This window comes from Panthera uncia (genome assembly GCF_023721935.1).
Source record: "Panthera uncia isolate 11264 chromosome A3 unlocalized genomic scaffold, Puncia_PCG_1.0 HiC_scaffold_12, whole genome shotgun sequence".
NCBI classification, from domain to species: domain Eukaryota; kingdom Metazoa; phylum Chordata; class Mammalia; order Carnivora; family Felidae; genus Panthera; species Panthera uncia.
Window position 1 is genome coordinate 17,208,551 of NW_026057579.1, and position 17,769 is coordinate 17,226,319.

General features: G+C 51.4%; 1 protein-coding gene across 1 annotated transcript in view; it reads right to left on the bottom strand.

The window, feature by feature from the left end:
- TOGARAM2 (TOG array regulator of axonemal microtubules 2) overlaps positions 1-17,769 on the bottom strand; it is a 39,018-nt gene continuing 21,249 nt past the window's right edge. Inside the window, 7 exon segments of the mRNA XM_049651922.1 lie at positions 1-219; positions 221-486; positions 4,965-5,051; positions 12,067-12,283; positions 13,197-13,389; positions 14,951-15,045; positions 15,421-15,538. Of these exon segments, the coding sequence (XP_049507879.1) occupies positions 133-219; positions 221-486; positions 4,965-5,051; positions 12,067-12,283; positions 13,197-13,389; positions 14,951-15,045; positions 15,421-15,538 (1,063 nt within the window). The 3' untranslated portion in view covers positions 1-132.

Consider the following 17,769-nt stretch of genomic DNA (forward strand, 5'->3'; position numbering starts at 1 on the left):
TTAGAAAAATAAATAATTCCTTTATTCCTACTTCAAAATATACTATGTGCATCTGGAACTCTAAGAGAAAGTCGGCCGGGAGACTGTTCCATCATAAAAATCAAGTAAGATAAAAAATAATGACTGCCCATTTCAGATCCGTCTGTAACCCAGGTGAAAGGGGCACGAGCTGCCAGTTGTCTTGCTGTCAGATGCCACCCCTCTGTTGGTGACGTTGGCTGGGGCTGCCTCACCGGGATTCTGTGTCTAAGAGTTCCTGGAGCATTTTGAGGACTTGCTTTGGCTGGCCAGCAGCCAGGTGCCGCAGCCGGGAGCCCATCTGTTCCTGGAGGCCCCTGGACAGCCGGCACACCGCCACGCGGACGTTCCCCCCATGCCCAGGCAGGACACGGTTCCCCGTCATGTTGTTCAGGAAATACCAGAGGACCGGAAGGACCTGACGCTCCACGGCCTGGGGCTTCTGGGGGTAAACAGAGGCCACCAGCACTGTTGGGCAGAAAAGAGGGAGAGTTACTCAAGGCAGGCTTGCTCTCTCTCTCTCTCTCTGTTTCCCTGCCCTCTCTTGGGACACCAGTTCTATCCCCCAAAGGGCAGGCAGCCCAGAAGGGCCAACTAGTCCATCAGACACACGACCTAGGGCTCGGGACACGTGGAGGGGCCCTGGAAATGTTATTTCTTTAAAATCCAGAGGAAAAAAATATATGAAGATATCCAGCCTGATTTATATTCACGTTTATACCAATCAGTTGTAATATAACATTTTTAACTTTTTTTTTTTTTAATGAAGGAATGAGTATGTAAAAACAAAAGTGCTCAGAGCCCATGACAGTCGTCACTGGTCCCTGCAGCCCAGGGGAGAGGAAAGAGGCAGACAGGGCCGGACTGCAAAACTGCCTCTGCTATTCACTGGCTGTATGACTTGAGAAAGCCACCTAACTGTTCTGAGGCTGTTCCTAATCTAAGGATAATCATCCTGAACCAAACTCTTAGGATTGTTAGAGCTTAGATAATAAATGTACGTGAGGTGCCCAGGTAGGTAGGCAGGTGACAAAGAGTAGCTAGGACTAGTGTTACTTTAATCCACATTCCCACCTATGTGACTTCACATGAGCAAAAACTTGTACCAGGGAGGAAAACCAACACTCTCTCAAATGAAGCATTCTGAAAAATGAAACAGGCAGCAGGAGATAAGCCCAGTGTGGCCTCCCCAGTGTCTGGACACCAAACCTCACAATAAGACCAGCAGTAATCCGGGAGGCCTGAACGTGCTTTTCAACCATCAAGCTCTGCACAGACCCATGATTCAGTGACGAACCCCTGAAATCGGGTTATCCCAGCCTCTCTACCCTTTTTAATCCCCAGAAATCCAAGAAGCAGGCTACCCCTGCCAGCAAGCCCTCTGTCAGAGTAAATGCCGGGGTCAAGACCACCTCAAGAGCTACCCCAAGTCACTTCAGAGCCACTGCTCCAGCCGTCAGCCACGGCCACCATTACCCTGAGTGCATCGGTGCTAACAATGCTTGCTCTACACAGCGCGGTCCGCCTGTCATCCTGCCGAGGAGAAGGGCTGGTGAGGGCAAACAACGCCGAGAGAAGCACTTTACTTATTTATGGAGCAAAGCAACTGGAAGGTTCCCTGGGCCAACACACATCCAGGAACCTAACACTGCCTCAGTCCTGAGTCTGGGGGTCAGAGCTTTGCAGCATGACTCCATTGTTCTCACAGCACCTCAAGAGGCAGGACACCAGCCCATCCTGCAGAGGAGGAAGCCAACACTCAGGGGTCAAGAAACCTGCCCAAGGCCACGTGGCTAACAAGGGCGGAGGGCAGAGGCCAAGCCCGCCTCGACTCCACGGCTCATGCTCTTCACCCCCCGCTGTCCCCATCCTCCTGGAGTTCTTCAGTTCAGAGGCTGGTGTGTTTTGTTTCATTTTTAGTGAAACCTCAGTTTGTCCTTCCTTCACCAGCTTAACATCATCCGACCCCCCAGGATATTTCCCACGGGGCCCCTCTGACTCCGGAGCAAGCCTCGGACAACAGGGGACCAGAGAGGATGAGCTGGCCCCCTCAGCTCGGCCTGGCACTTGAGCCATGCCATTTCCCATGGAGCGTGTACGTTGGCTTTCAGGCCACACCCCCAGGGCTCCTGCACCCCACACTGTGGGACCTCTCAGGGGCTCCCCAAGGTCATAGAGCCCTCAGAAAGAAAGGCAGTCCTCGTTCCCAGGCAAGGCAGGACGGCACCCAGTGAGTCAAGCCAGCCACGTTGGGGGTGAGCAGCCTCATAAAGCGGGGCAGAGAGGTGGGAGCTGGAGACAGCCCTCGAAGCCAGAGACAGACTGAGAAGGAGGCCACAGTTAACAGGAAAGCCACAGGGGCAGCCCTAAGGTCGGGGGAGGCAAGTTATACTGAACAAGTATAATTCAGAGTCTTTTTTAAACCTCCACGGGATCTCACCTGCAAACCGAGGAGACAGCTATCCCCAGAACCAGGCGCAGGTAGGGCTCCCCTGTGCCCACCCAAGGGTGAGGGGCTCACCTGCCCCTAACCTGCCCCGCGTCACTCGGCCGCGGCCCCCGGCAGGCTGCACTCACACCTGACCTCTCTCCCTCCCAGCAGCGAGGCCTTCACAGCGGGGCCCAGGAAGCTCACTTCTGCAGTCAGGCCCACGTTCCCCGGGCACAGAAGGTGGAGGTCACCTGGCTGATGGTGGTGGGCCCTCAAGCGGGCAGAGGCAGCGATCGCCCTTCTGGGAGTCATCACGGGGAAGAAAACCCCACTAAATTTTGAGCTTAAAAGGCAGCTGAAGTAATTAGCAAAAGATTTACTCCTGTTAAGCTGTGCTATTATTAGTCCACACCTTGTGCCAATTGAAATTTTCTTCTCTGTTCCTGGCTGGACCCGACTTAACGGGAGAGCTACGTAGAAACTCTTGCTTTAAGGTCTCTTGGAGACAGATGGAAAATATTTACAGTTAAATGGAGGATCTAAAGTGAGGTAGCCATCCACCTCCGGGGCCCATATATCACTCATACAAGGACAGGTAAGGGTTTCACCCAGAGAATGATGATGTTGAGCAACAGAAAAGTGTTCCTTGTCTGGCACCCAGGTGGTCTCAGTTAGGGGGCTCCTGGGCACCAGCAACATGACACCGTGGCTGCATTTAGCCCCCGGCCCTACTTTGCTTGGAGAAGGCCTATCACCTGGGTGGAAGCCAAGGGTCCACTCCAGGGACACTAAAAGGGCTGAACCAGGGCACAGAGGCAAGGCCAAGAGCAGGACAGGGCTGTGGAGGAGTTGAATGACATCCTCAGCCAGGCAATGTGCGCTGAGCACCCCCAGTGCGGACTGAGGCTGGCACGGGGCGGGGGGCGGGGGGGGGGACATGCTCCTGAGAGGCTCACGAAACTCAAGCAGGGGGGTAGGGAGGAAGGGGACACAGAAGTTGATGCCAGAACCAGGCCAGCACCACCCAGGTGGAGGAAGAAGGGTGGAGAAGGGCTCTCTCTGCAGGAGGGGAGCCGCATGTGGGCAGGACAGGGCAGAGGATGGGAGATCAGCCCCCAGCAAGGCCGGTGGCATGCTGGTGCCACTCAGGGAGGGCACTCAGGGAGAGACAGCACAGCACGGAGGCTCTGTGGCCAGGCTCCTGGGGACAAAGCCCAGATTGCTCGCCAAGGGACCTTGGGCACTTAACCTTTCCGAGCTCCACTTTCCTTACTTCTACAAAAGGGATAATCATGGCACCCACAGCCTCTTTACGAGGTTGTTAGGAGGATTCGATGATCCAGTGTGTGTAACTGGGGGAGGGGGAGGGGAGAGCCTGGAAGGTCACTCCAGGGAGCCTCGACACTGTCCTGAAGACAACTCACACAACGACTCGAGCACGGGGGTAGCACAGCCTGTCTGCATTGCAGAGGTTGGGCGCTCAGAGGTCTGGAGAACAGAGCCCTTCTGCCTCCTTCCCAAGAAGGTAGGGGGGGCTTTTGGTAAGCACGGAAGATTATAAAACCAAGTTAAATAACCTGCCCAAGAGCAGAATCGGCACGTGGCAAACAGGTCGGTACAACCACAAAGCCTAGGTCCTCCCCGTGCTGACTCCTCCCGCGTCACCGGAGGTTTCAGACCTGGAACAGAATCACTGGAGACAGCAGACTCAAAGAAGACACCGCCTGGGAGCAAAGCTCTCCTCGGCCAAAGCTTGAACACAGCAGAGCAGACGCCCGCCAAGGCCCCAAATCCCACGTAGTGCAGCCCCCGGGCACCTGGAGCAGGCATCAAGGAGGGTTGAAATCCAGCCTGTGCTCTGCTTTCCAGCCTGTGCGTGCCCAAAAAGAGACAACGCTAATTCTCACAACAGTGTTGCCGCTGACCAAGCCATGTAGCTGGGAGGCAAGGTCTACCCAGAAGAGGTGGTTTTTTTGTTTTTTGTTTTTTTCTGATTCACACAAAGGTACCCTATGGCTTAGTGGACGTCCTGTTTGCAAAGAAGAAATGCATAATATTTTCTTTTCTTTTCTAATTTTTTTAACGTTCATTTTTGAGAGAGACACAGTGAGAGTGGGGGAGGGGCAGAGGGAGAGGGAGACAGAATCTGAAGCGGGCTCCAGGCTCCGAGCTGTCAGCACAGACCCCGATGCAGGGCTTGAACCCACAAGCTGTGAGATCATGACCTGAGCCGAAGTCAGATGCTTAACCAACCGAGCCACCCAGGTGCCCCCATAATAGTTTCTTAAAAGCTATTTTGTTTACGTACAAACCTGCCCCATTGTGGTCAAAAATGAAGATTACCTTTGGATAAGGTGGGAATTATTTATAAAAAGCAGATTATCAAGTTTTTTTAAAGATCTGCGAGGATTATTTGATTATTTGGGGGTCTAAGATAGTGGGTGGTTCTACATACCGGGAGAGAAGAACAGAGATGGACTGGAAGGCTAGGGTGAGGAGCTTTGGGGACGCTCACCGGACAGACGTTCTGTGACATCAAGCACTGCACGGCCACTCAGGAAGCGCACCTGCCCAGCAAACGCTTGTAGGAGGCAAAGCTTGTCTGAAAGAGAAGGAGAGGGTCAGTGGCTGTGAAGCTGTGGCTGGTTCAGTGCTGTTCAGTTCCAGGTCCCTGCAACACCTGCCTAGGGAAAGAGGCCCGTTGGGGAGCTGAGTTAAATGCCCAAGTCGCAACGGAGTGTCGGGGGAAGAGTGAACGACCTGGCATAGTTAGTTACACTGGCTCCCAAAGAGGCTTCATGGACTCCCACAGATACGGTTCCTATTATCTGTGCTTCCTTAAAATTGAGTTTGGGGGCAAAAGAGGGTTGCCCCAGTCCCGGGCAAACCAGGATGTTGGTCACCCCATCAGCAGCAGAAGCATCTGGCTTACTCTGGTTGGGTCAGAGGAGGGAATGTGCGAGGACCGGCAGGGGGCGGGGCATGTTATTAGCTCTCAATAGTTTATCTATAACGTCCCTGTGTGAGACCCCGGCCCAGATGGCATCCTTGTACAGACAGCAGAGTTTATCCTCCACATGCCCCAACCCACTTTTCAGGAGGTTTAGGGGAAAGAGGGATTTTTTTAACCTTTTTTTTCTTTTTTTTAAATCATCCCAGCACCCCACACCCAGCCCCCGGAACCAGCTCTCGCTGCTACCCAGCCACACTCATGGTGGGGACTGAGGACTGGGTACTTCCCCGTCTGGCTGTTGAAAGAGTGTTTATTAGAATGAACCACTAATGGTGAAAGCACAGGCAGCTGCAGGGGGGCTGCTTTGGGATAAAGAAGCCTTCTGGCATTCTTTGAACGTATTTCTAAAGATCCCACAGGTGCTGAATGTAGACACTGCTCATTCTTCCCCATTCTGGCTGACGTCTCCTGGTTTCTCACACTATTAAAACTTGAAGTCCTGCACTCCTCACAAAGACGCACAGGGTGAGGAAAGTAGCCCTTCACCTGAGAAAGGCGTGCTAACATCACTCCCATATGCCCAGCTCCCAACAGTGCGCAACCACGGCAGTCCCAGGATGACCCCATGGGAGGGAATGCAAACAACAAAACACACTCTTCGGGGGTGTGGCTGCAGGGCCCGCCTACACCTGTCACAGAGGTCTGTGTGGGTGTCACCACAGGTGCCCCCAGAAAGTAGGTCCTGGGATCCTAGGGGCTGACCCACTCAAGGTGCCAGATTTCTTTTAGCAGGGGACAGAGATTAGAGACCCACCGCAGGAAGTCTTTCCAGACAAGCTCCACCTTCCCTGAGTTCCTTAAATACCTCAGCATCCCCCTGGATGTGCACAGCTTCGCTTTTCCCGTCAGGCGACAATTCTAGCTAAGAGCTCATTCCCATTTCCTAGCTCCCCTCCTGAGAGCTGGAAGGGGTACAGAGGAGGAGATGTACACATGAACATCACGTATATCCCTGCTGCTTGCAAAAGCTCCATCCATAAGGCAAGAGTCTTTAAAATCATTTGTTCTGGGAAATAAAAGAGATGCCAACCTCTAGAACGTTGCAGTTACCGAGAAGCAGTCTCAGGGCCACTTGGTCAATCTGTAGTCGTGTAAGCATAGGTTTTTATATCAATGTCGTCTGCATTGTTTTTTCCAGGTGCTTCTATTTGTCCCACCCCCACCTTTAACCATGAGCTCACCTCCAAGGACAAGGACTTCTGCCTCCTTGCTCTCCCCCAACAAAACTCAGTTCAGGACATTTTCTGGACACAGCCAGACCACCCCGCTCCTGGTGGCTGACATGGCCTCCCAGAGCCAGAGACAGGTAAAGAACTCAGGGGATACTAGAAAATGCACATCCGACAGACATCTGTGACAGATAATGCTCCCATGTGCCTGGCACACAACAGGTGCTCAATAAATGCTCTAGCACCACAGAAAGTGTTCAAGCAGAGACATTAAGCATGCCTGAACTGGTTTATAAACCCCAGAGCACCACACCCCAAGTAGATGGCCTCTCTTCCTCTGTCTGCTTTTGTAGTGATGGCTCACCACCCAGGTCACACCCAGGTTTATTGAGAGACAGGAAAATAAATGGTGAAGGGTGTGAGCTCTGGGTTCAGGTCGCCTGGACCGAATCCTGGCTCTTCCACGTTTCTCTATATTAACACTGGACAAAACCTCCTACACTTGAGTTTATTCATCTATAAAAGGAGGATAACATCTTCCTCTTAGAGCCGCTGTCGTGTTATGATACTTAGGATATTGCCCTGGGCATATAATTACTATGTAAGTATCAGCTATTACTGCTAGTGTTACTCTTATTACCTGAGAATGTTCCAAAAGCTCAGCAATCTGAATGGTGGAGAGACCATTAAGAGGCTGGAATCTAACTTCCAAACCCTTAAAAAAAAAATCCATGTTCCATTAGCCGGAGCTCTTCACAGGCTCCTGTTCTGCACCACAAGGGAGCCACAGCTGCCACAGCTGGCCTTGGCACTGCCTGGACGAAGAGCAAACAGAGCCATGCAGCGTAGGGAAAACAGCTACAGGCTGGCAGGCCACATCCCCGTCCTCCCTGGGCCTCGCCTTCCCTCCCTGCAAGGGGGCGGAGGTCTCCGGGGCCTTGCACCTGTCCCATGCAGCTAAGCCCTAAGCGCACCAGGCCACATCCTCCTCAGGCTACTGGGGAGCCAGAGAACTTGTTTTAAAGCACAAAAAGTATGGTAGCATAGACAGTGACAGCAAAGAAACTGGAGTCAAACTGGACTCCCAACAATAAGCACAGGACTCCATGAATCATGACATGCCACACAGCCACCCAAGCTAGGTGCGTTCATTGCAGCAAAAGTGGAAATGATCCATTTAAACAGAAAAACACAAGATGTGGTCCAGCATGTGACAGACCTGTTAAAAGTGACTCCAGTGTGTAATCATATGCAAATGCTCACGCTCTGCTTCTTTTTTTTTTTTTAAGCTGGATGCAAATTTATTTTTTTTTTAATTTTTTTTTTCAACGTTTTTTATTTATTTTTGGGACAGAGAAAGACAGAGCATGAACAGGGGAGGGGCAGAGAGAGAGGGAGACACAGAATCGGAAACAGGCTCCAGGCTCCGAGCCATCAGCCCAGAGCCTGATGCGGGGCTCGAACTCACAGACCGCGAGAACTCACGGACGCTTAACCGACTGCGCCACCCAGGCGCCCCAAGCTGGATGCAAATTTAAATGTGTAATATGATCGTGACTCTGCACAAGAGTCATGCACGTGACTCTGCACAGGAAAAAAATCTAAAATGAAAAAAGCCAAATGTTAATAATGGTCTCTTCCAGGGGTGCCTAGGATGGTTCAGTCAATTAAGCATCCGACTCTTGATTTCAGCTCAGGTTAGGATGTCACAAACCATGAGCTCGAGCCCTGCATCAGACCCCGTGTCAGGCCCTGTGCTGACAGTGTGGAGCCTGCTTGGGATTCTCTCTCCCTCTCTCTCTGCCCTCCACCCCCAAAATAAAATTTAAGCATTTTTTTTTTAAATAACTGTCTCTTCTGAGAAATTGAGACTAAAGGTGAAGGGTTTTTTCCTTTCAAATGCTTTATATTTTCCATTTTCTCAATAATTAATAAGTATGACTTTTATGTGATGGAAAGTAAACTTCTCATTTTTAAGTAGGAACACTGCATGATAGCATGGAATACTGGATAAAGAAGCAAAGTCTAAATCGTGTTTACCTTACAATCTCTAACAAGGGAAATCTGTACACAGGCAGACAGGAAATAGAACAGATTTTTAAGCAGTTGGTATATTAGAGGGGCACCATGGATGAGTTTCTAAATTCCTTTAACAATACCATGTTGGTCATATGATTATATAAGGTAAAGAATTCAGAGTCAGAGCAAAATCAAAAAAGTAGATCTGAAGCTGCCCATTCGCAGCTTATCTGCACTCTCCAGCACTGGCCTGGGGCCACGCTAATCAACAGAACTCCTTTTGATGCTCAGTCTGACTAGGAGGGGGGTGGCTGTCAGCAGCCTGATGTTTTAAGTAGTGAAGTTTCTTCTGTAGCTAGCCCAGTCACAGGGCCCAAAGACAGAACCAGCCAGCCAGCTCAGGAACTGCCCTGATCCCCAGAATAACTCCCCTGAAATCAGAAGGTCCTGGCGCAGAGTAGAAAGGATGCCACCCCAAGCTCCTTCCAGCAGTAACAAAGGGCAGAGGTCAGAGAGCAAGGTGCTCACATGTTTCCTTCCTCACCCCCCCCCCAAAAAAGGGGACATGGGCAGAAATCCCCACTTGCTCTGTGGACCACCGCACCACCTGCCCCATACACCCACGGGAAAACCAAGGAACTGGAAGAGATGTGGTGACTGTTGAGTCAACTTATCACTGAATTCCAGAATCAAGAGGGACCTTAAAAGTTTGCTTAAGAAGGCCAACCTCCCAGTTTGGCTGTGTCATCTGGACTTTGTGCCAGAAGGCAGACTACCCACTGTGTTCTTGTTCTCCTGGCCCCCTGTTGATCAGGGAAACAAACCACAACCTGCTGAGTCATTTCTTTGTGATTCTACACATTTAAGTACTCCACAGCATTTGGCTGTTCCTCTCCAGCCTGGAGCCAAGAATCCCTTGTGGGGGGTGACACCAGCCTTGGGAAAAAAGCTCCCTCTGCTCAAAGGGCTCCAAGCTACTTCCAGAAGGGACCCTGAGATGCTAAGAGTCTATCAGAGCCACCAGGCTCCACCTGGGTGACATGGGAAGAGAAGATTTACAACCCTTCTCTTCTGCCACTCCTGCCCCAGTCTCTATGTCTACCACCCAATCCCCTGGGACAGTGGAAAGTTTAATTATTTGCATCCATTTTTCCCTCTGCAGGCCAGACTCAGCCCATTCTAGACAGATGAGAACCATTCCCAGAGAGAGCTTGATTCTACCCTAGGTACTCCCTGGCAGGGGTGAATTCTTACTGGCAATCTAAACCCATCCACTTCTGCCCTTGCTGGATATAGAAATCAGCTAGTTAAAAACACCTCCAAAACCAAGACTCTTCATTGGGCTGTGAGTATGGCTCACAGCAAAGCCACATGGCCCCGAGAGCCGCTGCTGCACCTGCTCAAACTGACCGGGAGCCAAGACCCTGTGCTTCCCCCTTTGGGCCCCACAGGAGCTTTTTGCCAGGGATTTACTGGGCTCCATCCAACTCCCTGAGGCCAACGACATTCCATTCCAGCCTAACACTGACCTAAGGATTAGAGAGGAAAATAGTGCCCTTCATGCCTGCCTCTGTTCTCCTCCCATCAGATCCTTTCACTGATGGGACGGGGCGGGGGGGGGGGGGGTATCATCAGCCATTTCCAAGGAGACCCTGTCCCAGGAGGAAAGGACAACTATAGGCATCTTTCCTGGAAGCTGCAGCCTGCCTCAGGGTGTGGTCAGATCACAAAAGCAGCCGACTCGCAGCCCCTTTCCAGGGTGTCCCACCCAAGTGGGTAGAGGAGGGCCTCAGGTAGAGAAGGCCTGAGCCTTGTGACAATGTGAGACACCACACCCTGCAGCCCAGAGTTCCAAAGCTCCAGCGTGCTCCAGGAGGATGGCCCAAGGACAGAAAGTGGAGACAATAACACCTGGAGAGGAAAGTGTTAAAGCTCCTCTCCTCAGACAAGGGTGCTTAGCCTCTTCAAATAGCTAAAGCCTATTTTGCTTGGTGCAGGTTTTCCCAATAAATCCAGGGCCCGCAGTGATTTACCAAGAGCCGTGGTTATTGGCAACAGCAATCTCACTTACCCAGAGCAGCGCTGTGAACTAGCCGTAATTTAAAGCTGGATTTATATTGTTTGTTCTACAGCAACAAACTCAGCAAATCATAAATCCCCTTTGAGATGAAGAGAGGAAATTGACAGTATTTATGAACTGAAGAGGCAGAGAAGGGCCTGACCAGGCCTTTGATTTGTAACTGAAACTGCTTCTGGAAGCTCCAGCCAAGGACACAGCTGCTGTCCAGCCCCAGGGAACTGGGCTCCCATAGGGTGTGAGCACCAGGAGGGGAGGGGTGCCTTTCGGTGTTTCCAGCCTCACCACGGGGATGCTCTGCGGGTTCTCAAGGCAGGACATTGCTCTGTGCTCATCGGGACATACAGCAACAAGGCCAAAAAGGTGGTTCTCCGAGCATAAGCTTGGTCACATAGAGTCAAGAGTGGTTTGAAAACCCTTGGTTCCTCTGGTCTGGACATGACCGTACTCATGTGCTACATCACACACACATCTGCACTTCAGTCTGCGTCTTAGATACACCAAATATCGCTTTCTAATCATCTACGAAAGGCATAGAGAACAGAAGCGGATGTACCCCAAATTCCACCCGATGTTGGAGAACCAAGATGTGTTAGTGCGAAGCACATAGGACTTAAGGAGCTCTTGCCTTCCCTGATGTCTCTCCCATTGCCCCCCCCCTTTTCCTTTTCATCCCACCCCCACCTCCACTCCCCCTTCACCCTCCACCCGTCATCCTAAATTCCTCCCTCCCTGAGCCCTGGCCCCGAACAGTCTTTCTCAAAGGCAATGCTTGTCCATCCCATGCTCAAAAGCCAGTGGGATCCCAGCCTGACTCCTGTATCAGACAATCAATCAGTGGACCTGGGTCCACTCACCCATCTACTTTGTCCTCCCCAGCAGACTTGCTCTGCTCTCTCACCGCCATCCGGCCTGGTCCCCATACAAGCCACACCCACTGTTACCATCTCTACACTGTTTCCAGCTTCTTCCTGGTAACCCTGACCTATTTTTCCTTCCATGCCCTGTTGGCTCAATCACTTCAGTACTGTGTGACCCTGGCTGAGTCATTTCTGTCACATGTACTATGAGGAGGCAAGACTAGATCATCTCCACATCTCTTCCACTCCTACCGTCGAGGACCCTCAGGTGGCTGTGACATGGAAAAGCCTACCAACCATGTCCTGGGCTGTCCACCCCCATCCTCTGCAGCCTCCAGGGAAACATTTGGCCTGAAAGCCCCAGTGCCTGTTAGCACTGTGCTGATTCCCAGCAGGAAGGGTGAGCCCACCCCGGGGAGGGCTCAGGGAGCGAGCCCACTGCATAATGGAGCCAAGCAGGGCTGTGGCAGGAGGCTCACCCAGGCTCTCAATCATGGCGTCCAGCGCAGCCGTGGCGGCGGTATAAATCCCCGAGTTCTTGGAGTTGAGGTTGTCTGCAACAGCGATGATGATGGACAGCAGCATAGGGTGTAAGCTTTCTTTGAGGAGGGGGATCATCTTGGCAAGGGACTCCAGGGCCCACTGGTTCACTTTCTTGTTGGAGTCCTGAAGCCTTGGGGTGAAAGCATCAAAGACCTATTGAGGAAACAGAAACCAAGAGCCCATGGGAACCCAGGCTGGGCAGGAGGCCCACAACCCAACCAACCACCCTTGGCAGGGATTCCTCCTGCCTTCCTGGTCATCCAAACTACACCAGAATATTCTCAGTGACGAGGAGCTTACTTCCTCAAAAGGGAAAGAGGGGAAGAGGGCAAGAACAACTGTATATTGAGCACTCATTGCGTCAAAGCATCTAGAGCATCCCGTTAGGTACCCTGCACTCTCACGGAACGATCCAAACCGATGAAGCATGCATTCCCATCCTCAGTTTACTATTAAAAACAAAACAAAAACTGAGGCAGAAAAAGGTTCACTAACTTTCCCCAGATCACACAGCGAGGCTGCTGACTTCAAGCCTGTGCCCTAAGTACTCTGCTACATGGCTTGACCATCAGCAGCCTCAGTCCTAGAAGAAGCAAACATCTGCCCCTGCTTCCAGCCTGTGAAAGGCCTGTGCTTGCTCCTAACCCACCTATCCAGCCATCATGGCCAGTCCCCTGGCCAACACATACTCTGCCCCCAAACATCATGTGCCTGGCTAGACCAGGAGCAGCCTTCAGCCGTGGCATCCTCTACCTCTAGCTTCCCCCCCCCCCCCCCCTGCCCCCCCCCCCCGCCACCCTGCTATAAACCTGCTAGAGGGATGAAAGATGCCAGGACATCTCTGGGTGGTCCCAAGGGGCCTGGCAAGAGGTGATGCCCTTGCCCCCTTGGCTACTTCCAGGCAGTCCCACAGCGTTACCAAGGCAACTGGATAGCAGGTACTTTTCGGGCTCCCTTTACCCTGAGGGGTCTGGCACAATGTCAAACCCTGTCCTGAGTTTTCCAAATTGAATTTGCACCCACAGGGGACAGCCAGGTGAGACAGCAGGGAAGGGGCAGCACTCACCTGGACCAGGTTGGCGGTGATGAGCTCTGGCTCAGCCTTGCAGCGCTCCAGGAGCCGCCCCACGCCCTCCATCCGAGACTGATATTCTCTGGCCTCCAGCAGTCGCGTCAGCTCCCGAAGCCATTCCACCACCTCCGGGCCACTGTGCATGGAGGGCCGTAGCCCTGCCAGCCGAGGGCCATTGGAACTGAGCCTACGCAGAAGGAACTTCTGACCTGGGCAAGCCCCAGAAGATGGATGCACCTCTTGTCCCATGACCCTCCCAGACAGGTGGAACTGAGACAGGAGTGTCACCTGCAGCTTAGTCCACCCCCAGCTTTCCACCCGCTGCTTGAGGACACTGGCCCCAGAACTCTGGAAATGCCTTTTCCTCAGGGCAAAACAATCGGGTTGCCTAGAGCCCCATCCTTTCATCAGGGGACAGGGCTCTCTCTTCCTGCCTTTTTTTCTCTTTTCAGAAAACATGTGAAGAATGGGGGATGGGTATCAGAGCGAGAAGTGGGAGTCCACGAAAGAATGACTGCACATTTAATGTAGGAGTGAGGAAAGGTCTTGCCAGCTGACTGTGTCCTGAGCCCTGGTTGCCTAGGCCCTGCCCTTCTCCAGTGACCAAGGAAATGTTAAGACTCCCTGTTCTATCATTGTGGGGGCACATAGCTATAGTATCCCCTGATCCAGTGCAGCCAGTATGAGAGCAGTTCCAAACAGGACTCCTATCCCCCACCCCAGCTCAGAACCCGGCTCTCTGAGCTCATGCCCTGCACCCAAGTCCCCTCTGAAAGAGCCCAACACCATCCATTCTGTCATTCAGTCCTACACTCCACACTGTTTGCCCACTGAGTGCCAGGAGCTGTACTGGGCACCGAGAAGAGGGACGTGAAAGACACGCCCTTTGCCTTAAGGAGCTCACAGACCAATGGGAGACAGGTGGGTCAACCGGCTGACAGAGTACTGAAGAACAGAGGGCACAGAGAGAGCCTCGGGGAGACGGTGACAGTGATCCGAATCTTGTGGAGTCTTGCAGAATAAACAGGCATGTTCTAGATGCAGGTGGCTCAGCATAAGCAAAGAAAGGCTCAGTAGGAGATAGGATGGTGGGGAAGGGGGATGGGCAGGGAACATGAGCTGCTCCGGTCTGGCTGAGAGACTGTGTGTAGGAGAGAGCAGGAAGCTAATCTTAAAGAGGTGACAGGGGCTTTCCTGGGCGCCTGCTAAGGAGTTCAGATATGATCCCTCCCCGACACCACAGAAGAAGTTTGAGTTTCAGGCACATCAGTGATCAGGAGGTTTCTGCTTGGTTTCGGCTCCTCCCAGCACCTACCCACCCTCCAGCCTCTCCGCCCATTCCCTCTCATCTACCTTCCTCCCAGCTCTGCCTCTAAATTTGTCCCAGGCAGGGCACCCTGATGGCAAAAGGGTGTGCTGCTCTAAGCGGGTGGAGAAACACTGAGTGCCCACAGAGGGCCTGGCCAGCAACATGCCCCGCCTGTACGAGTGGAACTGCACCCCACTCGGCAAGACTGCAGCGGCCAACTTCTACTGGCAAGTGCTTCCGGTCCCACAATTTGGTCTCCCTGAGATTTGGGTGGGGAACACCTCCTATAAATTCACCCATGAGTGCTGCAGACCCAACTAGGTCTCCACCGTAGCCCAGATCCACACAGACTCCCAGAGCCACCCCTGGCCCAGGGCAAGCAGGACGATTGTGTCGTCAGCCTTCGATGAAAGCTGCAGGGAGACAGGCGCAGCCATACCCATCCTTGCCGGGCAGCCCGTTCTCACACAGCACCAGACTCCTTGACACCTTGCGGCCCTTGGCAGATGGAAGTCCATCACTGTCTTCTATTCCCTTGAAAAATGCACACAGAACATGAGCCAAAGGGGTGGCCCTCTGGGGAACTGCCGGCCACTCCAGGCTACACCATAAGGAAAGGAATAACCCCTTCCACCTGGCAGAGCCTCGGAGGGAACAGCCGAGCCTTCCAGAGCCCTGGTAGTCAGGGCAGGGGTCAAGATCCTCACTGAACAGGAGACAGTGTGGACGCCCAGCAACTCAAGGGACACAGGCAGAGAGGAGCACAACCAGGTCCGAGCACAGAGCAAGGAAATCACATTTATCCCACCAGGCAGGAGTTGTGAGTGAAATGGAAGCCTCTGGAGTGCACACTCCCCTGACCGGCCCAGCTCTGATCTCCACCCTGACCTGCTCGTGCCCCCGACTCACCCGCTGCTTAATGGCAGCCATGACCTTCCGCAGGTCGTGGGACGGGAGGCTCTGCTTCAGAAATGCATCAAACTTCGTGTTCGACATCAAGATATTCACCATCTTCCGGCCATAAAACCTGCCACAGGAGAAAGAAAGGGATGAAAAAATAGCCATAGAAATGCATCATAAATCTGCTTTACAGATTTACAAAAGTTTTCTAATTGTAGTAACAGAGTTTTTAATACTTTTTCTAATGAAGACAGGAATCGCTAATTAAGCAGTTAAAAACTAGATTCATAAAAGAATAAACATCACCCAAAGCCCCATTACCAAGAGAAAACTACTATTAAATTTTTACATATTTCCATGTAGTCTTTTTGATGCGTATACATGTTCTTTGGTATCAGAATGTATATACAACTTGCCTCTGGTTTTTTTCACTTTATCATTAATCATCTTCCCATGTCATCCTTTTTAGTGCATTCATAATATTCCTTTGGATGACTATACTGAAACGTACTTAACTTTTTCTAGTATGGGGCATCTAGAAATCCGAGGAAGGGTGCAGTGGGGCAGTATGGGAGGAAGTGGTCAGCTCTACCTGGTGAACAGTGCTGGGTGGAGGGGGCGGGGAATCAAGGAAGACTTCATAGAAGAGGTGACCCTTAGATTGGGACACAAAAGATGAGTAGGAGTTCAAGATTGAGACGGATTAGGGGGTAAGAGGGTGGTGGAGGGGTGTCATTCTAGGATCCATTATATGGTCTGACATGTCAGCAGGCTTGTGGTTGGAAAACAACAGGCAAGACCTAGATGTGGGATAGAATACAGAGAAGGTATGACCCAATTTCTCAAAACATGAAGGAGTTGAGCTTTAACCTGCGTGCAGAGGAAAGCTGAAGAATGATCAGAATTGCACTGAAGTCGATATGTTTCTGGCAGCAGTGTGGAGGATGCGTCTCTGTGGACAAGGCAGGGGGGAGGGGGGCAGGGGACCTGCTAAGAGGCCACCGTAATAGTCCAGGCGAGAGATGATGAAGTCCTGAAATAAGGCGGTAGAGTGGGAGTAAGGAGGGGTGGTCAGATTCAGGACATGCCGAGAAAGTTGAAACTTCAGGGTATGGGAGCTGATTGGAGGTGGAGCTCAAAGCATCTTCCGTTCTCGTATTTCACTCAACCTAAGACTCCACTGATCATAAAATGCACCATTGACTTATTTTCCACTAAGGAAAAACAGAAACAGAAAACACTGGCAATTTCCACTGCCTTCTATGACACTGCCCCATGTCGGAAGGCAACCCTTCTCTGTATTATCTCAGAAACGGAGTTAACGTTACTTTTAGGTAGTGCCCTTCCCTCCTTAGGTTGGGTAAACTACTTGGTTTGTGGTGGCCTTGTAAGAAAATGTGGAATTTGGTTATTCCTTCCATGATGACTGTTTGCATTAATATCTAATTTATGTCCCATCTCTCTATTTCCATACCTTTTCTCATACACTATAACTTTTCATTTCAATGCTGAATAAGAGTGTAATATTTCCAAGACATTTTAGAGAGCAATTAAACTCAACAAGTCCCCACAGAGCATCCACGGTGACTTCTTAAAATAAATATAAAAGGCTAACAAGCAGAGAAAGCCTCATAGTTTACTTCCTACAATGCAAACTGTAATTCAAGGGTTTATGCTATGAGCAATAATGACCCAAGTTTGCAAATGTGCAGATAGTAAAACCCAAATCAAAATTGCTGCCTGGCCAACAGCAACGGTGAGATGCCTCTGATTGTAAGATACTAAAATGCGGGGGAAACTGTGTGTCTTAGAATCAATAAAGTAGGAAGGTCTCCATTTTGCATCTTCAGTGACTCAGTAAATAATAGTGACTTTTAACAATAGAATAATTTCAAACAGAGAGGGAGGGAGGCAAACCATACGAGATTCTTAAATACAGAGAACCAACTAAGGGTTGATGGGGGAGGGTGGGGAAGAGGGGAAAACGGGTGGTGGGCATTGAGGAGGGCACTTGTTGGGATGAGCACTGGGTGTCGTATGTAAGTGATGAATCACGGGAATTTACCCCCAAAACCAGGGGCACACTGTACATACTGTATGTTAGCCAATTTGACAATAAATTATATTAAAAAAAAAAACAATAGAGGGAACACAGCCAGAGAAAGGCTTGGGGAGAAGGCAATGGGTTCATTGAGGGACACTCTGCCCCAAGGATAACAGTGGGACATCTGGTGACAGGCCCTCTGGAGGTAGAGGTAAAGCACTGATGCTCAGGGAAGGGAGACCCTAGGAAGCATCAGAGTTGCTCGGGCTGGAGCCACGGAAGTGGTGACAGTGGTCAGGGAGAATTGTAAGTGG